The 24,005-nt window shown below is 35.5% G+C and overlaps 2 protein-coding genes across 3 annotated transcripts in view; one reads left to right on the forward strand and one right to left on the reverse strand.

Moving 5' to 3' along the window:
* Positions 1-13,334, reverse strand: part of LOC137399235 (ceramide glucosyltransferase-like) — a 40,484-nt gene extending 27,150 nt beyond the window's left edge. Inside the window, exons 1-5 of the mRNA XM_068085251.1 lie at positions 13,213-13,334; positions 11,539-11,583; positions 10,146-10,330; positions 4,838-4,985; positions 3,152-3,257 (exon numbers count right to left, since the gene is read on the reverse strand). Coding sequence (XP_067941352.1) covers positions 3,152-3,257; positions 4,838-4,985; positions 10,146-10,261 — 370 coding nt within the window. The 5' untranslated portion in view covers positions 10,262-10,330; positions 11,539-11,583; positions 13,213-13,334. The remainder of the gene's footprint in view (positions 1-3,151; positions 3,258-4,837; positions 4,986-10,145; positions 10,331-11,538; positions 11,584-13,212) is intronic.
* Positions 13,335-14,563: 1,229 nt separating this feature from the next.
* LOC137401080 (chromatin-remodeling ATPase INO80-like) overlaps positions 14,564-24,005 on the forward strand; it is a 33,312-nt gene continuing 23,870 nt past the window's right edge. For both annotated transcript variants that reach the window (XM_068087431.1, XM_068087432.1), the window contains exons 1-12: positions 14,564-14,672; positions 15,143-15,318; positions 16,136-16,239; positions 16,399-16,466; positions 16,691-16,831; positions 17,058-17,234; positions 17,407-17,616; positions 18,881-19,084; positions 20,076-20,247; positions 20,975-21,042; positions 21,151-21,267; positions 22,067-22,312. In XM_068087431.1, coding sequence (XP_067943532.1) covers positions 15,143-15,318; positions 16,136-16,239; positions 16,399-16,466; positions 16,691-16,831; positions 17,058-17,234; positions 17,407-17,616; positions 18,881-19,084; positions 20,076-20,247; positions 20,975-21,042; positions 21,151-21,267; positions 22,067-22,312 — 1,683 coding nt within the window. In that variant the 5' untranslated portion in view covers positions 14,564-14,672. The remainder of the gene's footprint in view (positions 14,673-15,142; positions 15,319-16,135; positions 16,240-16,398; positions 16,467-16,690; positions 16,832-17,057; positions 17,235-17,406; positions 17,617-18,880; positions 19,085-20,075; positions 20,248-20,974; positions 21,043-21,150; positions 21,268-22,066; positions 22,313-24,005) is intronic.

Raw genomic sequence — 24,005 nt, forward strand, 5'->3', positions numbered from 1 at the left:
CCTAAGTTAAGTTTGTCAGCGGTAGAAACACCTCTCAAATTTTAAAATTCTTTATATTTTTCATATTATTTAAATTTATTTTTAATTTTTTAAAAATTTTAATAACATTTGTAATGATTTCTCCAAGGATACTGGAACCAATTTAAAAAATGGATTCTTGTTTAATGTGAGTTGAAACTCCCCAATTTCAACTACTAAACAATTTGATTGATCTTAGATAGATTATTGATCATGTGACTAAAGACTGGTTCACACTGATCATCGTATGGTTATTGACTGAATTCACTATGAGTAACAATGTGGTAAATGAGAACTTTAGATTTCCAACCTAAGAGTGCGTTTTATTTCACACATTACAGTAGTATCATCAAAGTACCGTCGTAAAATCAAGCACTGACCCAAAATTCCCATTTTCTACTAGCAGCGAAGTAAATATCTATAATCAGACAATACTTCGGTGATCGTCGGTAATAACAGTGTTCACACTATCACAAAACCATCTGCGTTTACATGAGCAAATAGTCTGTGATATAGCGTTCTCATTATACAATGTGGTCCCAGAAATGATGAAATACTAGTACCGCAGCAACTGTCATGAAAGGAAATATAAACCGAGCAACCCGCGACAGCCAATCATCATCGCTTATGTGGTGCTCATTGCGCATAGTGTTGTGGATGCTCGGTGAACAATCAGGAAAGTTTGACCGCTGCATTCTTTCTCGACGTATCCGTCAGTATCCATCAGTTGACGATGCACATAGTCGACAAATGATTCAATAATAGCTGAGAGGACAATGCCGACATATGGCAATATAGTATGAACCAGCCTCGATGCTAGTAATAATATTCAGGAAGAAAGCATGAAACATTTTATCATGCAGGAATCCATGTATTCCAGCTCGAAATCATATGCGAGCTTGATTGAGCGTCTGCGTAGCCAAACCATTTTGTGATTTATATTGACGTGTGTTTTCAGATAAACACCTTAGTTCTCTGAACTAGTTTATTAAAACGGTAAACTCCTACATACTGAAGGCTTGTCATGATAAGGATCATGAATATATTCCGGTCCACAAAACCAAGCGGTTTGTTGTGTTGACAAAAGTGTTTACCAGTCAAACCTAATGATAAGATTGAGAGGGCAACTGCATGAGCAAGGATACAGCTGATAGGAGCTTATCTATAGCATTGTGTGCTCAGCACTCCGCCTGTAAACCAGTATATGGTAACCACAGCTGGGTTTGAGTATGACTGTTTGTAATATGCTAACAAGAGGCTTTGCATGAGGGGCAAGCTAAATCGATAGGGAGGAGCCTGAGGAGCTCTGAGACGTCGGCAACTATTTAGACGATACTGTTTGTTTTCAATTCTTAGTGCATGTTGCTCACAGGTAATTGCACTAAATTAGCTGTTATGAGACAGCGTTAAATGGTCTTGCAATCTCTGGAATAAGAAATGAGCAAAGGTAGCCTTTTATCAATCTACTTTCCAAACTTGTATGAAGATTTAGCAGAGTAAAGAGGGAACTAGCACTAACGGATGGTAAGAGCTGCATGAAAGTCAGCGATAAGACTGAACCATAAGACAGTAATTGCCGAAACGATCGACTGCAGGAGACTTTTTAAACTAAGCAAAAAGAACAACTGAAATTGGCATATACTGCTGATACCAGGGCAATTAGCAAATCTCTAACAAAATAATAAATAAGAAATCTTACTTTGAGCAAGTTGCTAGAAAATTTTTAACTAGATTTTAATTAAATGTTAATATGTTTTCAATGTAAAAAACATAAATATACTTTAGATTGTGTTCTATTGTAATAGATGAAGGTCACTATTTTAATGCTACTGCGACTAATATCCTGTCTTTCAGGAATAAGTATGAATAAAAAATGGAAAGCGGATATCAAAAAAACTGTCTCACAGGTTAAAGAGCAGAAGCACGAAACAAAAACTGCGTCACTTGCTCACAGAGCGAGCGCCATTCTGGTAGGTGACATATGGCTGGCACCAAACAGAAGCATCACACAAATCTTCTCATCTCGTATGGCACGCTCGATGGTGAGCGCCAAGCTGACATGTCTCTCGGAGTTTCCTGTTACATACCTTCATTTTTTTGTGACGTCATTCTATCGCTGGCGGCCATCTTTATGGAAAACTTTTATCGTTAAAAACACGAAGCTTCTGGAAATAACTATTGCAAACAATGCTTTTGCTTGCAAATTTTTTATTCTATTACCAAAACAACACCGAAAAATACTATTAATCAAGAGAATGACGATCGTTTTCTACAAAGATGGCAGCTTTTTCGTGGACGAGTGCATGTGCAAACAGGGTGATGACATAAAAAAAAGATGGATAGTTATACTCGGAGCGCGGTGGCCCTGAGAAGTTATAACAATATCGAACTAGGCAGAAGACTTTGGTAAGTTTAAAGGTTGACTTGTAACAAAATTCACATTACAGTTATTTGATATCAAAAGATTCACCATGTCTTACTCTGTTGTGTTGTAGGTGCAAAATATGTGGAAATGTGATTACAAGCTCTTAAAAGCTCAAAACCGAACAGTTAATCGCCGCCATCACGAAACTGCCGTAGATAGAAGCCATCTTGTTCAGCTACGTCCCATTTGAGCCGTTTTGGAAAAGGATTCTAATCTACCTCGTTTTTGCCATGGCTGCGATTAACTGCTCGTTTTTGAGCTATTAAGAACTTGTAATCACATTTCCACATATTTTGCACCTACAACATAACAGAGTAAGACATGGTGAATCTTTTGACACCAAATGACTGTAATGTGAATTTTGTTCCAAGTCAACCTTTAAAACTATCCCCGCTAAATCTAGACAGACAGAAGCACAGACTGACAAACTTTTAGATTCATATATAGATGATCACATAAGAATAATAAAAATGAGACAAACTGGATGTCTCGTTAATTTTAAAATTAGTGAAAGACGATCTCAAAAACTCAAATTTTGATTCAAACTTCTCTACTGATAAAAGCCAAATAGCACACTGGCATACCCTACAAAATAGAAAACAACTATGCTAGAAATTTCCATATAATGCAGGGTGCGCCTGTTTTACAGGAAAGGAACACAAATTTCCTGCCAGGATTGCCATAAGGTATGCGCTAGAATTGACAAACCTTTGAATAATTTAGCATCGACTTGTGGATACTTGGCAAAGAGCCCGTTGAGAACCTTTATTAATTCATGATCCTCGCTATCTTGTATGCAGAATAGTAGCTCGTACTGCAACATAATGGTGCACCAATCTTGGTCATCATCACAATTAGATTTGTCCTTAGGAGGCAAAAAATACAAAAACTGAGAATTTGATCATTTCTAGAATGTTTGACAAATCCATACAAGTGGCTGCCCTATTTCTAAGACGAAACATGTAAACAGAAGCAATTAAAAAGCTAAATACGGAAGGCCTCCGTCATATTTAAGATAAATTGAGGTTATGACTTTGAAACACTGTTTTTGACTCGTTAATTTAACAGACAGATCGTCGATATCAAATAATCACTTCTAGCAGGGATGGCTGATTTAAATCAAATGATTAAAATCATCCTAAAATATCATGTTTGACATATTTTCTTCAGAACTTTCCCATCTCAAAGACTGACTCTAAAAAAATGGTACTTATAGAGGGTCTACTGTGACTATGAACTGCACAACTTGGTAAAAATTAAAATAAAAATAACTTTTAATAAATTAAAGTGATGCAAAGTTGTTATGTTATGTTGATAATGTTTCCATGTGGCACACTTCAATAAAATAAAATAATATTATATTAGCGGTTATGAGAAAAAAGCTGGTAATATATGTTTTCAAAAAATTTGATTTAAATATTAAAAATCTGATTTAAATCAAAAGATCTGACTTTTTAGCTAAAAAGGCCGATTTTTTTAGTTAAAAGAAATCATGATTTTTTCCAACCCTGACTTCTAGAATAAAAGGTTTCCTTGAAAGTTTTTTAAATTTTTTAAAACAGTATCTACAATATCAATACTTCTAAAGATCCTTTGGATAATAAAGACACAAATTTCAAATTAAAAGTTAGCAATAGCTGCTTTGGATTCTAGACAAATCTTTGTAATTATTTTTCTGGTTTGACAAATACAAACTGTTACACGCAAGCTAAAGTATTATTGAAATACCAACCTACAGTGATACATAACCAGAACAAGTTAATAACTGGAACATACGCTCCACAATTTATTAGTTTCTGAATTTACCATAAATTCTGCAAAATTGGCTAACTTAAAAGTCTACAACTTTCTAAAAAATCAGCTGTGCGCCCTTTACTACGATGTACCCCGTGTGTGGACGGAGTTCTAAAACCTGTTGTGTGCTATTGGTAAACACACCAGTCACCGCTCAGCAAACCATTTCCAAAACAACAAAAAATCCAGCTGAGCATACAGTAGAGGTGTGCTGCTAATTGCTATTTATTTGTTTAAAAAACCCCATAAAATGGCATCATACTAAAAGTATCTGTTATATTTTATAAAAATTGAGTTTCAACTTTGAAGCATGTTTTTGAAGCTATTTTGACATGTTAATCTTATATGTATAGAGATTTTTTATAGTCATTTCAATGAATAGTTTCCATGAAAGTATTGTTTTCAAGTCTCTAAAATTGTATCTACATTTGTTTACTTGACTTTATTCACAGAGCTCTTCAATTACCAACCATCAAACTTTACTGACAAAGTGAGTGGCCAACCTCAACGCTGTAAATCGGTCAATATATGATGCCATATGTCATACTGTATGATGCCATATGTCTTATTGGGTCAAGGACACGGTACAGCAGATCTCACCTTAGGATAATTTAACGTGAAATATGTTGTCAAATTGTCAACCAGATTTGGGTCAGCGAGACCGTTCAGAGGTTTGACTATTGATACACCAGGCATGTCCAGTCCCTTCTCTGCATCCTCCTTGAGAGGTCTGTGCAAGTGCAGCTTGCTGTAAAAACACGAACTACCTATATATTTATATATATATATACATATATATATATACATATATATACATATATATACATATATATATATACATATATATACATATATATATATACATATATATACATATATATATATATATCTATATATATCTCTTTACAGTATATACTGTAAAGTTACAGTATATACTGTAACTTTACAGTATATACTGTGTCTTTACAGTATATACGGTATTTTTACAGTATATACTTATACTGTATCTTTACAGTACATACTGTAAAGATACAGTATATACTGTATCTTTACAGTATGTACAGTATCTTTACAGTATTTTTACATTATATACTAAATGGTATGATGCAGCTAAGGGCTATCTGTTAAACTACAGTATTTAAGCTGACAGTATTACTTAATATACTAAGAAGTACCAGACTACTGAGAGTGGTATTAAAAATAAACCGGACCCCTAAGTTGCAAAACTAATATTACTTTCTTTAAAGGTTGACTTGCAACAAAATTCACATTACAGTTATTTGGTATCAAAAGATTCACCATGTCTTACTCTGTTGTGTTGTAAGAGCCAAATATGTGGAAATGTGATTACAAGCTCTTAAAAGCTCAAAAATGAAAAGCCGCCGTAGATTGGAATCTCTTTATTTTGATGATGTAACCACGAAATTTGGTTATCCTCTTGTCGCGTGTGTTCTCACGTGAATTGAAAGGCCAATACAAAGCTCAATATAAAACTTATCGTAGCACTAGTTTATGACAAGCACTTCGGGTTTTACAGAAAACCCCGTATCAAATATAGATGCTCGCTACTTTACAGTTTTGTTTCGGCCTGGTCTAATCGGCAAGTCGCAATCTGATCATGTGACCAAATACTTCGCAAATAATTTCTGCAGCATTTTTCGATTATCACAAGTGACCAACATGCTCGTCATGATTATCAGACAATGATATGTACTCATTCGAGCTAAGGCTAAAAAATTAAACGAATTTTTACGGTAAGTTATAAGATATCACTGCTAAAAGTGACAGCATTACGATGACGATAAAACAGATGCGTAAGAACAATAGACATGGTTTTATTGATTGTGTGAAGTATAATTGTGAAAATATTTCGACGAATAAAGGTGCAAGAAAGTGTAAACAGAAACCATCTCTCACAAATACATCACATTTGAGCCGTTTTGGAAAGGGAATCCAAACTACGGCAGTCTCGAGTGGCTGCGATTTTCTTTCGTTCGTTTTTGAGCTTTTAAAAGCTTGTAATCACCTTTCCACATATTTTGCACCTACAACACAGGAGAGTAAGACATGGTGAATCTTTTCATATCAAATAACGGTAATGTGAATTTTGTTGCAAGTCAACCTCTAACATTGTTAATCATAGTGAATTGAGTGAGTGCTATAAATTATATGTTATTATTGTACATGTATACGACTTGAATCATTAAAAGAATGAAATGTTCAAAAGTTAGCCTACATAGTCATTGGAAAACATAATTTTACAGCTGTTTGGTTTACATATTTGAATCAGGACAAAATGAGGATTAATTTAATATATAATTTACAGCTATTGTCTCACAATGAGTAACAATGTTGTACATGAGAACTTTAGTTTTCCAACCTAAGAGTGCGTTCTATTTCACACATTACAGTAGTATCATTAAAGCACCGTCGTAAAATCAAGCACTGAACCAAAATTCCCATTTTCTGCTGGCAGTGAAAAAAATATCTATAATTAGACTAAGAGCTAAGAAGTAAACAGGGGTAATTATGAATTAAACATGACATTTATGTTGCAAAGGCCCAGAGCATTATCACGCATAGTCATAATGACCTAAAGCATTCATTTCCATTATCGTTAATACATTCTGACTAACTATGGATGGAGTTAAGTATAAATATGCTTCATTATGTATACCATGTATAGGATAACAAAAGGATACACACGGTGTCTAGGGCGATACATGACTATAAATACTGACAGTGTATTGTGTAAGCTCAACATTTCAACCGCCACATGGCCTTGCAAAAAAGTTAATCCAAAGATTTTCAATACCATCGCAAAGTAATGACTTGACTAAAGATAATCCTAGTTGCAACCGCATATATGTAATACTTAATTTCGGTTTAGTAGAAAGGCACTCGGTTGATAACGCCATTCGTTAGAGGCCAGAACAACAATTACATACAAACGTGAAGAGTGCTAACAAAGTAACATTTTAGTAAAGGCCAGATGTAATGATGGTTTTGTATAGCACACCAAGGGAGTACTATAAAATAAGCTGAGATCAGATGATAGACACGAGAGGTTTCAGATAGGCTAATCGACTAGCGGCTTAACATTTGATGGCCACATTTCATAGACGACAGAACCATAAATGTCATACTTGTGAATTACTGATACCATATGTTTTTTGATTACGTAGGTTTTACAAAACCGCAATTATTACAAATATGCGATAGATCTCGATAAGCTAAGCATTTGTTTAATGCCAGAAGACAATCTGAAACATTCACAGATAATGAACTATTCCAGTGCAAATAAGTTAAATGAGGCCAAATCATTTTAATTTGAAGATAATGCTGAAAAAGAATGTTTAAGAAAGAAATAATTTTCACTAATATTTAAAGAACACAGAAAACGCTAACTTTCAATCTCACAAGTGATGTCAGTTTTAATGATTGCGGAAATACTAAAGCGAGGGGATAAAATATTTGCCCGCTAAGAGTAAGGGACTTCCCTTAGACTATTCGTAAACAAGACGCATTTTTTCTGGTAACCGTAGCAGCAAAACCACGTCGCGTAAAAGCTCATCTATTATTATAGACAAGCAGATATGTGGAAACAAGTGATATGTTGATATAAATGTAACAACCCTTTACGATAAACTAAATTATTTTATCAAAAGGTTGTTCACATATGACCAATATGAATGATTTTTTGAAATGCCTGACAAAATGGCAGACTAAGTCTTATATAAAGGTTTTATCCATAAACTCACAGAAGATGGAGTGCCTGTGCCCCTAACCTTTAAGCAACCATATACATACAACCCCTCAAGATTCTCACAGATTCACACACAGGTATTCAAGCGTTCTAGCCCGCAAGCATACACCAGCAATTTACAGCACTCTAGGTTAGTGACTAATACCCTATGAGGGATGCCAAGAATGAACGTCCTTTATATTAGAGAAACTAGTATTTCCTAAAATAGCTGTATGCCATGTATGTATAATACCATCATTTGAACCAGTGCAACGGTACAGTGGACCCTCGCCATACGATTTTAATTCGCTCCAGTGTAGGCATTGTAAGGCAGAAATATTGTATAGAGGGGTATAGAAATCCATAGTAAATATCTAATGCAAACACCCCCTAGTGAAATCATCAAAATTTAATATACGTGCTGTACTGTACAATACATATTAAGAACCACAAACAAAATACTAAGTTAATGTTAGTAATTATGGCTACCTACAGAAACTTTAGTGCATTTAGTGGTTATGATCTGCAATAAAATGCAACATTATAATGAAGTATGTGCAGTAAGTACCATAGGAAGTACTTACCTTCGAGGCAGACGCATAACATAAACATTGAATTTAATTTGAACGAATTTAGCTTACTAAACACATACTACTTAAGGCTATGTTTTAGTATGTATTTTTAACTATTTTACTGAGGTTCAAATTTTTCATTGCTAAAATTTCATCTCCTGTTTCCGGTTCCATTTCCACAATAACTAATAAAAGTAATAATAATAACTAATAACGTTGAACTGAGCGAGATTGAGCATCGCATGTCTTTCATTCATTGTTAAAGAGATTTTGGCGAGCAGCATAATTGTTATTCCAACGTCATCAGCACACCGACTGTCGATCTTGAATTTCAAGAGGACTTTTGGTCAATAAAGTATGGAGGAAAGATATTGTGTATGGAAAAGGTGAAAAATCATCGTGTTCTATATCATAGCAGGTAAAAATCGTATAACAGGGTCATCATAACCCGAAGGCGCACCATGATTACATTCTGACTATCGAGGCTTCCGACTATGGTATATCGCATTCAAATAAAATGAAGCAAATTCGCGGGTGTCCAAAGCATTGTCCATAATTAATAAACCTTTAAAAAGACCCCGAGGTCCCATCTAAGAAATGAAATTCGTATGTGGCTTAGTTTTCTACTATTAAATATCAATCAAACCATATTCTACAATTACTGGCACAAATCAAATGACTGTAGCCTAAGTTATAACGATTACTGTGAACTAATAGGTTCCAAGTCTTCAGAGCGCCTCTAGCCCAGTCCATATTACTCCTCAATATGTTTAAACCTTCCCTATAGAAGTTTCCTTTTAAAGATTTTACTCAAATTCTACAACTGTGACCTAAATTATACTTTGAATAATAAGATTTAACCACCAGAGGGCCTACCACCCAGTTTAACCACAAATGTTTCATTTATATCTGACAACTATAATTTATGTTGCAGCGGAAACATTGAAATACATACTATAATGGTGTGTTTATGGCCCTAGAGGCCACTAGCCAAACAACCTAGAACTATATATCCTACGATCATCTCTGGAACTATGGAACTTGTCCTGTGAAAGTTTGGTCCAAATTCGTTTACTGGTTTCAGAATGCATAGAGGGCAAACAAACAGACAAAAGTTTGTCTGTTCTATAGTTCTATATATACTGATAGATAAATATGTATATTATATATACTTGATAAATATATTGTATATGTCATACATATATATCTATCTATCTATATTTGATATGTACAGATATATATATATATATATTATATATACATATTGATATATGCTCCTTGCCTCCAGCAGACAAATGACGTTTGCGCTTTAGCTAACTGTAAAGCAAAGGATCGGTAAGCCAAACTTACCATCACCATAATATTAATCACCTGCTACTGTTGTCACAAGCCATGCTATGCTTAGAATTTTTAGCACAAATTTTAAAGCTTTCATTTGAAACCAACTGTAGCCTATCGCATTAATGCAACTAACTAGGCTACCAATGAGAATATTTTCCAGCAAACCTTTTCAAAAGACTTGAAGACTGAGCTACAATGTTTACCATAACCTATGTTAATGTGTACGACAGCTATAACCAATTTCACTCACCTGTATGCAATAGAGATTAGATAGAACACTAAAACAGCAGACCACAGCAAAAAGGCTATCCATGAGAAAATCAGGATCCAATCGAGTCCAAGGAGAGAAATATTACTGTGAGCCATGTATCCGGAAAGCCCACCAACAGGCAACAGCTCTCCCACCTAGTCTCTAGCATTGCATGGTCGCATTCCCTGTAAGACCAGAATCAAAACGTAGTGATCATCTCATCAAACACATCTTTAACGTTAATACTATGTTCGACAGTACCTGACTTTGTTTTTGTAAAATAATGACTTTCTCTCACTCCTATAAACCAATTTTCCAACACACGACGCAATTACATACGACGCAATTACATACGACGCAATTACATACGACGCAATTACATACGACGCAATTACATACGACGCAATTACATACGACGCAATTACATATGACGCAATTACATACGACGCAATTACATACGACGCAATTACATACAGAGCAATTGTCAACCTATGATGTTCAGACTTTCTTAAAGGTTGACTTGCAACAAAATTCACATTACAGTTATTTGGTATCAAAATATTCACCATGTCTTACTCTGCTGTGTTGTAGGTGCAAAATATGTGGAAATGTGATTACAAGCTCTTAAAAGCTAAAAAAACAGTTAATCGCAGCCATCACAAAGGTTGGTTATCCCTTTACTTTGATGCCTCAACTCAACGTATTGTTTTGACAAGATGGGTTATAACAATAAGTTTTTGAGCTTTTAGGAGCTTGTAATCACATTTCCACATATTTTGCAAACAACGGAAGAGTAAGACATGGCGAACCTTTTAATACTAAATAACTGTAATGTGAATTTTGTTGCAAGTCAACCTTTAAGTTTATTACACAATTTGCGAGTCGTGGCCGCTTACCAGTTTGTACTTTCACTCTTCACAAAATGTAGCGAGAAAACAGCAAACTTCAAAGGCTACTAGCGCAATGATGATCTTAGAGGGAGTTACTCTCTCTCTCTCACTGGGCCAGAGTATGAGAGAGATTTATGTGTTTTATTTTTAAAAGATTACAACATGAAAATAATCCATTCTAAATTATATCTTCTACAAAATGGGGTAAGCTATCATGCATACTTTTTTCCCTTTCTCAATCATCAAACTTGAGGATTGATGAAACTTGAGGATTGATGATCGTTCATTTCAGTTCGTATCTCTAATAGGATGTACTAACATAAAACATCCTAGCACTGGTCATTACCTTATCAATACCTTATTAATCTAGCTTTTACATTTAGCTTTCTTATAGTTTCATATAACAGTGACATATGTAATTCCTTGAAGTACTTATCTAACAATTTATAGAAGTAACAAATAAAACAATGTACATAACGTAATAGCAGAATTTATTCACATACCAAGGAAATATCGGCATGAACCCACTTCAGGCGTCAAAGGTTTGACTGTAATTACAAATACAGAACTGAATACAGTAGAACCTCGCTACCACTAATTTATCATATCAAATTTCCAAAATGCAATGCAAAACATCAGCAAATATTTGTCTATACATACAAAGTAATTCCAACATATTATGTTCAAGTTATTTATGAAAACGAAGAGGCAGAATGCAAAAATATAAAACATAAGTTTACAAAATTAGTGAAACAAAAATAAGATCGATTACTTTGACGTGATCTTGCATAACTTGAATCTAGTCCAAGTTAAAGTAGGTACAGTACCTTTATCATCACTATTACCTAAATAGCGCCATTTTTTTCCATTACATTTATCCACCGGTCTCAAAAGTAACAAATACAACTTCTTTCGATAAGATACTACTTTATTAATTTGTTTGGAAATAAATAATAATTTATCTTAATCTTAATTTAATCTTTAATAAACCACATTTGTTTTAATGGTGTATAATTGTTATTTGGTGTAATACAATAATCTCTTAGTTTACACCTGCAGTGTAAACTAAGAGACTATTGTATATTCTTTGAGCAGTGGAGTGAATTAAATGAATTACTGACTATTCTTATGGGAATATTGTGTCAAACATACAATAGTTTTAACATAGGCCTACGGAGAGAATTGAAACTTTACAAATAATTTTGTAACTTGCTTAACCATACAGACATAACGTAAAAGCCTGTCTCAACGAAGCATAAATTATGACGCTCATTAAAAATTACAAAAGAAGCCAACAATGTAATGATAGTATTGATTACTCATCCTCTACACATAGTAAACGACAATTAAATTTCTCTCTCTCTCTCTCCCTCTCTCTATTTGGTGATAACTCCTACCACCAAATTAAATCTGAGGAAATAAAATGTTACTGAGTGACTCTCTATTCAGAAAAACAAAAATACATATAAATACTGACATTGTTAGATGACATTAAGCATTTTGAAGCACAATGTTCCTCACCCGTGAATAAAATTAAATAGTTTTTATTCATTAAAACTATATTGCTAACATATTTTTAATTTCTCTATATATATAGTATATGAATTTGATATATATCATAAAAATATATTGTTCGTATTGCAACACATAAACAAAATGTTTGTATCTGCACTTAGCATTGTCATGTTTGCAGTTACGTTCACTTCACCAATATTAAAAGTTGTTGCAGTGGTTTATTTTTCAAAATAATAATTTTTGATCACAGCTAAAGCTTTCAATTACCTTTTCTATATGATAATTGCTACTTTTGCAACAGAATAGACTGCAACATAGAAGGTATTATTCCGTATGTATAACTATTTGATTTAGAGACAGAGGAAAACACTGTAAAAAGAGTATATTGTAGAAGGGCAATTAATAACCTCTATTGTGTCACAAAATACTATGAACTTAGTAATTAAACTAGCATTTAAATGATTTTTCTGGCATGAGAAAGTATAACGTTTTAAATGCTTAGGGCACAACGACTCTCCAGTTTTCGTTGTATTTTCTTAGATATATCAAACAGTTTTATTGGTGATACTCCAATTATGCAGTCATCTAAATAAAAAGCATGATCACTCGTTCGTTGTGTAAACTCGGCAATCGCACAATTATTAGTACAAGTTAACACTTACTGCTGCTGAACTTGACGTACAATAAATAAAAACTACTCCTTTGTGTTGTTTACTAAAATCGTAGTATACCAGTATATGTGAATAAGTAGAAATGCCACGAGATCTCTTCTCATCGACAGCAACAGTCTAGGTCTAGGTCTAGGTGTTTTAAGAACCCGTAAATCCCGAAATCGGGCAAAAGAAGGCCGTTGAGAACTTTATTTAAAAATAGTCAATAAAAACATAAAATTATGGTAAGCCGCGCAAGTTGCGCGATGTTCTAGGTAAAAAACTATTCATATAAAACCCGGTGTTTGCACACACAGCTGAAGGAGCACCCCCCGTAACCAGTCTTGTTTCATGACTGTGAAGAACATTTTGTATTTGGTTAAAACTTTCGATAAGAGATTCATGGCAGTCGTCAGATAAAATCTTTAGCATGAGAGACATTCTTGCATGTTTGCGTCTTAGTTCTAAAAGTTCTAGATCTATAAAAATTCTTGCCTCTGTAACACTCTGCCTACCTTTCAAACCAGATATAAACCTAACCGCCCTTCTCTGAACTGCCTCCAATGATGCTACCTGTCGCATCAAATGAGGGTCCCATACTTCACTCGCATATTCCAATATTGGTCTACACAGAGTGAGATATGCAACCCTTCTAACCCTCATCGGCGCATCAAACAAAACATGCTTCATCATTCCCAATCGCTGACTTGCCTTAGATATGATTGAGTCTATATGTAAATCCCAATTAAAATCATTTGATATAAAAACTCCGAGGTATTTAAAACTGTCTACTACAGATAAAGGTCTGCCACTTAGGTAATACACCACATCTGGGTGTGTAACTATACTGGGTCATTGTAACTATAGTGGTACTATGTCCAAGTCATGAACATTCAGGCTCATGTGCTCATGGCTAGCGCAGGTTCTAAAGCGTGAATAACAATTTACTAAACAATTTTTGATTAGTAATTGGTTATGATTAAAGCTGAGGCTAACAAAGGTCAAACTGTGAACTTTTTTGATTTAGCCAATCAGCATTGGCTATGGCGGCTCTAAAGCCAATAAAATTTTCAGATATGGCTACGCGGAATTAAATATAGAGCACCCTCGGTCATCAGTTATGAGCCCCAGAACGCTTGCTAAATATAACAATTTTAATTTGCAGAAATAATTTTATATTTGCAAATGTAATTGTTGCAGTTTAATTAAAATAATTCTTTAATAAAAAATGGCGACTTTTAACAAGAAAAGCATGCTAAAAACGAAATATTATAATGGTGTCATGGCTACGAGAATGTGCGATAATACCCGAGACCTAGCCATAATGAAGTTCTTTTTCATTGTGGTTGTTTGGCTGTGCACAGCTAATGGACACTCCCGCCTTTGCAGCTGCGATAGAAAATTGAAGAAACGACGCCGTTTTAGCCTTTGTTTACACCGACTGGGTGCCCAAGCCCACTATTCATGAAAGAGTAAGTCATTTTTCGAACCAAATTGTTGCGTTGAACCATTTAAAAGGTATTTCCCCTAATTTAAGTAAATGCGCGATAAGATATGCAACACTAAATGACTCTAATTTTCTGCAACGAGTAAAGACCATTTATAGGTGCTCAACTTCTATTTTTAAATTGGCGTGGTTTTGATGATCCTCTTAGACATTGGTGCGTCATAAACGATATAACTTCTTGTTTAACTTGATGAATTACATAAATTGCTAGATGGTTGGCTCCCTTGTACTCCGTCTGGATTCAGCGATGTCACACACAAATTTTGTTCTAATATGATGTAAAAACACCTCTATCGACAATCCCATGGTTTAAAGTATGCATGTGCTCCCACCAAATCGCGTGCATCATGGTTTTGTTAGCTAGCTTACTAACATGCAGTTATGATTATATGGCGGCACAGCTAAGTATGCATTTACTTTGCTCTCAAAATTTAGATGGCCGATGAGGAGGATATCCCTGAACCGGCTCAAGTCATGAATGAACACAGTTATTCCATCATGCAGTATAAACCTTTGCATGTGCAACGCTTAGAAAAGACCCTAAACCTAGATGGCCTAATCAAGGCTACTGAGCGAATGGTGAAAGCAGTCGACATGTCAGACGAAGAACAGTATGTCTACATTTGTTTGCGAGCCTTTACCTGCATAGATGTTACAGAGTAGTTCATTGTAATATAGGTTTTTGGTCGCCTCAAACTGTATACATAAAGTAATGCATTGTCGATCTTGTTGCTAAGGCGTGAATGGCAGCATAAAGTTCATCGATATGAACATGTCACTTAGCAACAAGCTGGTTAAAGTCAACGATAAAATTAGAGCAGCTACTAAGAATAGTTCAAGACCACTATTGAATGGAATTTCATCATCGCTTTTCTTTCATCCACAGATAATCGTCTATAAGTGCTTTCCATCATTTTGCTTCTTGAAATTGATCAGCTCAAAATATTTAACGCTGACTTTCCATTTTTCATTCTTCACTTTTTATTTCTCTTATATCTCTTTCGCATTTCAGTATTGTATTTGCAATGTACTATGTGAGTATATCACATTTACAAGGACATGTACTTACATGTATTGTAATTGCGAAAGTGTAGGAAACAGTTTGTGTTCTGAACTGTTGAAATTATTGCTTATATGCTAAAAACAGTCGTCTTTATTTTGTAGAAATTATCATTTCAGGGATAGATTTTAAATGTAAGCCCGTCTTCTACACCACGGCGCAAAGTAGGAGAAATTATCACATTACTGAAAAAAGTGGTAGTATTATTAAACCTACAGAGAATGTTTGTTGTAATAGAAATAATATTTAGCAGCAGTTGGTTACATGCATTGCCACTTGCAGACAACATCATTAAACAACAATGGTTGATTTCAAATTTCTGAACAGTTTAGCTGCATTGCTTATCAATCATTTTTGGTTATGTTTAGAGACGTAGCAGACGTAAACTTCATTAAACGCTTCAAACCAACTAAAGTGAAAGCCAAGAGAGACCGTGGGAGACCTTGCACTCTTGTGCAAACCAGCGTCACAGGTAAAAAGTGAGACTGCAAATATTTAGTCGCTAGTTTTAACGCCTTTGGTTGCTAGGTATCGGCTAGGAACTATTGTCAAATAACAGCTCTATGAACAAACATCTCAGAGATTAATTCTCTTGGTATTAGCAGTGCATGAATTATGCTTGGTGTTTCAGAAAAGAAGCTGATGAGACAGACGCTCTATGTTATTGACAATCTCAAGTACAAGAAAAAGTGGATACGGGTGCGTCATGTTTGGTATATTTTCTACGCCTGCTGTAGTCTAAACATTCGTAAACGTGATATTACTTTTTTGGTATTATGAAAATCGTAAGATATTAAGGGAACAGTCTGTTTTACCAAGATGAGATACAGCTTACACAATAGGGAAATAGTAAGGCGTATTTATTATGAGCTTTATACATTCACTGGGTGCTTACAACTAGACGCATTCTATGACTCTTACAGGACATGTTGCTGAGTGACTCTGACTCGTCAGCGGAAGAGGATGATGAACCAATCACAGAAGCTCGCTTCAAGTTCATGCTCAAAGAGCACCAACAGCTCCGGAAGTGTCAGAAGATGTTCTCTTATATGCAACCGAATGCTGTGAGTGCTATTATTTGAGCATTAGGCTTAAAAGCTGTGCAAGGCATAGGAATGGACTCTTATTTAGTTCTCATCAACACCATGTAAATCATTGAATATCAATATGTAATTGTTAGCTTATAAATTTGAGGTCTGAGTAGGTTATCTGGTGTGTCATTGGCTATTCTTTGAGATGCGCCATTTGTCTAGGTGAATAAAGAAGAAAATGTGTTTGCATAATTTGCAGCGAAATGAATTCAAGCAGTACACATATGGGGTGCTTGGCCAAGGTGCCTTTCCTAAACCAGTTAGCGATTCAGAGGTGGAGCCAACACAGCAGTGTAGTAAAAAGAGACCATTGAACAAGTCGTCCAATATCAAGAGCAAGTTTTACAAAGATGCCGAGGCTGAGGAAACTGAATCGGTAAGTGTGTACGGAGTTGTTAGCTCATGTTTTAAACTGCCATTTAGAACTTTCGCTTCATTGTATGGGCATTGATTGCTTCAACTTCCATGATAAATTATTTGTCAGTGCCTTGGTAAAACAGAGAAATTGCTCTTATTGCCGTAAGATGAGCACTACTCGTGTTGTTTAGTCCCACTGCAATGAGGGTGATCAACAGAGTGTAGAGGCTTCAGTTGTGACTGCTGCGGCGAAAGGAACCAAAACGAAGAAGCCACCAACAGCTGAAGTGCTTTTGGCGAGGCGAAAGAAGCTCTGGCATACTATTGTCAAGAAGGACATATCTAAGGCAGCCAAAGCTCGGCTAAGCGCTCGCAAGGAGCTACTTAGCAATGCCAAAAAGGTTTGTATCTTGGCATTGCTCAGTCTATTCGTGTCTAACCTCTCTCTCTTACACAGCAATGTTGCTTTCTTGTCTAACGTTGGGTGGAATCATGTGTATCGTGGTGATTGATGGATCTTATGACAAACATGTTATATCTTGATTGAAAGTCATTGCGTGTTAGAAATTCCGTGCGTTCTGTTTAGTTTCCGCATAAACAACAGTAGCAACTAATCGCTTGCTTGGAAGTTGGTCACAAAGCAAAAAGTACAAGTACTAAGAAATTGTAATCGTGTTATCATTGACTGATCGCAATTATACTTTGTGATTGAAGTTTTTTATTTTCGTTTAAAATCTGATAAAACAAACTTGCATATTTTCTCTCATAATATTTTCTCTCATAATATAATATTTTCTCTCATAATTTTGCTGATGGTTAAATCTTGGTTTGATAATTACCAGACTACTTCTTTATTATACTGTTGTGAGAGACCACCGTTTCCTTTGTCTAGTTACAAGCTATTGGCTAGTGACTGCTTAGAGGTGTTCCTCCTGTTAAAAAATCATTTTTGTATTAGATTTGTTTTTTCTTTGCTGAAAACTTTCTGAAAGTTTGTTTATCTATTGCTTTGTTGTGATCTACAAGAGTCATTGCATTATTTTTAATTTTGGTTCATCAAACTGTAGAAGTTAATGTCTGTTTTGTTATCTCTTACTCACATCACGAAAGTGTGGAGTTTTGTAGCCACTTCTTATCTTGATAGTGGACCTTGTGTAATTTTCCTTAAAAACATCGTCTATCTTATTTAAACTACAGTAATGCCTCCTTCACAGGGTAAAAATATTCATTGAAAAATTAAAGAGAGTAAATAAGAATAACAAAGCTGAAATACATAAATATCTATAATACACTCGCTCAGTGATATCTTTCCTCGAGCACCTTTGTGATATCAGTCGTCACAGTTCACTGTTTTCCTGTCACGTTTTGCGATGTGTAGAAGTGCTAAGTACTTGTGATATCCTTAATTGTGCCTCTTAAATGTTCTCGACCCTCAAAATTGTTTAAAGAACAGAAGAAAAAAGGAAAATCTTTACGATCGATGTAAATGAGACTATTAGATATTAGTTATATTAGTTTTCATTTCATCAATTTTCTTTTTTCAGGAGAGGCATTCGTTCTGATTAACGGCAAAAAATCAAAGATTAATGTACATTATCGGCAGTTTTATTTCACATGGCTATTGTATATCGTTTATCTTCATGATTTTATCTGATATTCTTACAGTGTGCTGTTGGCATACAGAGGCAAAAAAGGAAAGAAGCTCTCGCTTCCCACAAGTCTGTTTCAAGTATTCAGTCACGTATGAAGCGAATCTGCAGAGAGGTTGTGACCTACTGGAAGAGGTTTGAAAAAGTAGAAAAGATGCAGATGAAGAAGGTACAGAAAGAGGCCCAAGAGCAGCGTAAGCAAGATCTCAACTTGCTAGAGGTTAGCTTATATCTTCGCTTGGTGTCGTTGGATGGCTGTTCTCTTGCAAATATGAAATAGTTCACTCTCACATTTCTGTTCACGTATCATCGAGCTATTTCTTCTCTCTGAATCACAAATGACTTAATATCTTTGTTTCGCTTTAAAGGTTTGATACAGAGTATATGACTTGTGGCAACATTTGCTCTGACTTAAGGTTGACTCGGACAACTGGCATGAGCAGACAGGTGTTAATGCTTGTTACCTTGTTGAGGCTGTTGAACAATCATAGCAGAAGCATTTCTGTACTTTTCTATCAGTTTGCTCTCAGAATTACAAAATTAATTTTTTTTAAATGCAATATGAATGCTTAGTGAACGACATTGCAAATACGTATATTAGCGCAACAATCCATTTATTTCAGTATGAAATCGTTTGTCTGAGGTTTGCTCTTTACTGTTGATCTATTGTATAACTAAAAATAATAGTCACAGTCACATAATGAACACATCCGATTCTGGCAACGGACCTAGATGATACGCAAAACAGCATGTAATGGCTCCCTGGAGCATACACCAATCAGCATATTCATGTAACTTTATTTATATTTATAGCTTGCTCGACTAATGTTATTTTGAGTTGTGTTCTCCTTCATCATCGTAACTCTAGAGATGTATAATAAACTAGCTCATGCTCTTCATCAATTGTTGCCATCTGTCAGACAATATGTAAGTTGTGACTTACCAATATACTATGAAATTGATAGTCTGTGCTACATTGGAATGTTATATAGGCTTTGTAGTGACGTTTTAAGTTGCGGGGTTACCTCTGTAGTGCGATACTGAGCATTTGCACCAAGTATGTTTGCATTTGTGCGGTTACTTATCGACATCACTATCCAAAATTCCCGAGGCTGTTGCTCATTTGTATCCTGTTTTATTTGTCTCAATATGTATCTAGTACTTTATTTGTTCATGTATAGTATGGCATTGGCATCTGATTTGTTCAACAGGCTAAAAGGCAGGCACGGAAGCTGAACTTTTTGATAACGCAGACAGAGCTCTATGCCCATTTCATGGCCAACAAGATTACAGGGTCCACAGAAGCTGATAAAGCTGCCATTCTGAGCCGTTTGGAGGACAAGGATGAGCTGAAGCTGCACAACGATGCTCTAGATGATTATGGTACCGGCGCATAAATATAAAGATTTCATTATGATATGCGTGCATAGACATAGAGATTATGTTATAGTATGTAAGCGTAGGTGTGAAGGTTAAACTATGGTATGTCTGCATAGACTTTATGGATATACTCCAGCAAGTATTCATAGACTTGAAGGATATACTACAGCAAGTATTCGTAGACCTAAAGGTTAGGTGATGGTATTCATAGACTTAGAGAATATACTCCAGCAAGTATTCGTAGACCTAAAGGTTAGGTGATGGTATTTATAGACTTAATTTAGGCGATGTATGCAAAGACGGATATTAGAGAATAGTACACATTTACAGGATAAGGATTAGATAATGGGTTGAAATGCATTTGTTTGAAGATTAGGTACATTGTAACGGAATGTGATTCTCGTTTGATATGCAATAGATACATAGCCTTGAACATATAGGCCTGCAAGGCTATGCAATAGATACATAGCCTTGAACATATAGGCCTGCAAGGATATGCAATAGATACATAGCCTTGAACATATAGGCCTGCAAGGATATGCAATAGATACATAGCCTTGAACATATAGGCCTGCAAGGCGTCACCACATAATCTTTTAGGGCAAGTTTGATATACTGTTGACATTTTCTCGTATACAACAAGATGCTATTGTCAACATTTGAATATCCTGCTGGTTGTCATGAAACACATTAGCTAATGCTAAGAAAATACAACTCTGGTGTTTTGTAGATGCTGATGAGGTGAAAGATCAGGTGCTACACAATGCTGAAGATGCGTACGTGAAGCATACGAGTAAGGTATGCCTTTCTACTTTCTCTCGCATTCCACTACCCTATCCTGTTCTCACTCTGTCTCATGTCTCTTTGTTGTCAAGAATATATTTGGTGCTCTTTTTATGCTGGCAGACAGAGAAATTTGACAAGGTGTCTCAAGCGGGTGGTAGCCTGTCAAACCCTGTTGGAGAGGCAGATTATCCTCAGCCTAGTATATTCGTTGGAAAACTGAAAACCTACCAGATAAAGGTGTGTGTCTATAAGCGACACTGTGTTTTTGCGGTAATTGTGTGTCTGTTGTTGCAGCTATGCACGTCCCCTTAAATTATTAGTCTGATATGGCAATTGCTTGTGTTACATAGCATTGAATTTTATCGCATAACAGCAACATGTGTCATGAAGCAGTTCCATGTGTCATGTAGCGGTGTCACATAGCATTACTATGTGTTACGTAGCGGTGTATGTTTTATCTTGAATTACCATGTCCATCATTTTCACTTTAACACATTTCGAGCTTTCTTTTTTGCATCGCTTTCATTAGCACTTTTTCTCCTAAGGATCACCACTAGACGATTTCTTTTACAAAATTGATTCAAAGCTGTATTGCTTGTCTTTCTGTACTTTTTTGCTTCGACTTTAAGGAAGGATTATGTAATGGTTTTTGTTCCACCACAGTTAACACTCGCATTAGTCTTTTTATTATCTATGATTTTAAGGCTAAAAAAGAAAGTATGAAGCACAGTTTAACATTATTCAAACAGCATAGAACCAAGCTATCTGAAGAAGAACAGTGTACATTTGCACTGGTTTACAACACTGGAAAGCTTTGATAAACTTCGGACATCGTATGTTCAAATTTCTTGACATTGACACAAATATTTACCCAAGTTTCAGATCATCTATCAAAGATTTTGTATTACAGAGTGGTCCTGAATCGTTGTTTGTCTATATTCTAGTTGGAAATTCTCAAGGTAGAGAGATATAAGGGCATGGTCACTGCTGTTGTCTGTTTACCCTTCAATCTATTGCCTGCATTTTCCTTTTACAGGGTATGAATTGGCTAGCAGACCTCTATAGTCAGGGTATCAATGGAATATTAGCTGACGAGATGGGGCTTGGTAAAACAGTCCAATCCATTGCCTTTCTGGCTCACTTAGCCGAGGTCCATGGTATATGGGGCCCATTTTTAGTGGTTGCGCCTGCTTCCACTCTTCACAATTGGCAACAAGAGTCGGCTAGATTCTTGCCGAAAATGAGAGTTGTCCCGTACTGGGGTACTACTCAAGAAAGGAAGGTAGATTATTTATTTTTATATGCGGCTCCACTATTTTTTACCATTGCGCATATCTACGTTCATTAATTATTCTAAATGTTTTATCAAGTCGTGTCGAATTTTTTAAAGAATGATGTCCGTGTGCGACTGCTTTAGCCCTTCAGGTGCAAACACTAGGCTGCTAATGGTATGTGTTGTAAGGCTCAGGCGGATGCAGCAAATGTTTTTACTCGCACCAGCAAGAACATGTCGACCAATGTCAATGATAGCCATTGAACTCAGGTTTTAGTTGGTGCAACACCTCAACTCCCACTTTTAAAGGCTAGAATGTTAACCTGGGTTTGCTGGCAAGATAACACAGGTTAACTTTTTAATTACTAAAATCCACTTGATCAGCGCAAAAGTCAAATGTTTTTTGCTCTCTGCTGGACGTTACCTATATATAATTGCCAGTCTGAGAGATGAACACTCACACTAGTTATACTGTGATCACTTCGCTTGAAATACAATCATACCGGATCCTGTTGTCAAGGCATTGTTAGTTACAAGCCTTGCATTGCTTGTAGATGTAGATACATGTAGGTTGCTAGTTAGCAAATTAATTAAAAACATGTCATGGATCTCCCAATATTAATACTTTTGATTTTGTTTGATGTTTGTTAGCGCAAACTGAGTAAGAGGTTTGGGTAGGGGCAGGGCTGTATTGTTCATTTTTAGGATGCCTCTGCCAATATATTGAGTAGGCCCCTTAGGCAACTTGTGAGGGCTGTAGACCCGAGCGGCCAGCGGGGCAGATTCGGGAGGGGTGCAACGCCCTCTCGAATATCGAAAAATTTTTACAGAACACACAAGAAACCTTATCTGAGAGCAGTTTTAATTGTATTATTGCAACTTATACAAGCAAGGATAATACTAGAAAAATTTCTCAGAAATCATCAAGAATGCTGTGTATCACCTTCTGTACAAATTAATGAATACATATCATGTGGTATGTAAACTTGTGCCAGGGGTAAGAAAGTAAAATATTATGATTATTGATTAAGATTTGATAATAAACTCTTAACAGAAAATCTATAAATAAACGACCAATGATTATTTAAAATTGAATATTAGAAGGTTTGCGATTCTGCTGAGAAAAAATAATGGTAGAACAATGAAGCTAATTTGAGCTATCTAGATCTATAACAAGAGCACCAGTCACTGAGTGGCTCAAAGTTCAATGTGATGTCAGAGTTCTTTACTGAAGATTATTTAAATTTGAAGATGGTTGATTTTAAATTTAACAAAGTTCGAGATTCTTCTCACGCCTTGGGTGATCAGGTTTGGTGCAAATGGTACTACCCCCTTACCCATGGATAAACAGATTCAACGAGTGAGCCTAAAATAAAAACTATACAAAAAGTATATCCATGCAAATATAGATAATAATATAGCTCATTAAACAAACAAATTATAGACATATAATACGTGACTAGAGCTTGTCAAACAGAAATTAAAAAAGAAAAACACAAAGTTACGAAAAGTTTAAATCGGCTGTTACATGTATGCAGTCTCAGAGAAAATCTTGAGTTGAATTCCATGCAATGAAGTAGATGTTTTCACGTAAAAAAGAGTGTAGAAGAATTAACAAGCATACTCGATATATGAGCAGTAAGAAGAAAGCTCGCGGCAAATTCCTTTTTTTCTTGAAAGTTTCAAGATAGTTCTAAACACG

This window comes from Watersipora subatra, chromosome 7, assembly GCF_963576615.1.
Source record: "Watersipora subatra chromosome 7, tzWatSuba1.1, whole genome shotgun sequence".
Lineage (NCBI taxonomy): Eukaryota > Metazoa > Bryozoa > Gymnolaemata > Cheilostomatida > Watersiporidae > Watersipora > Watersipora subatra.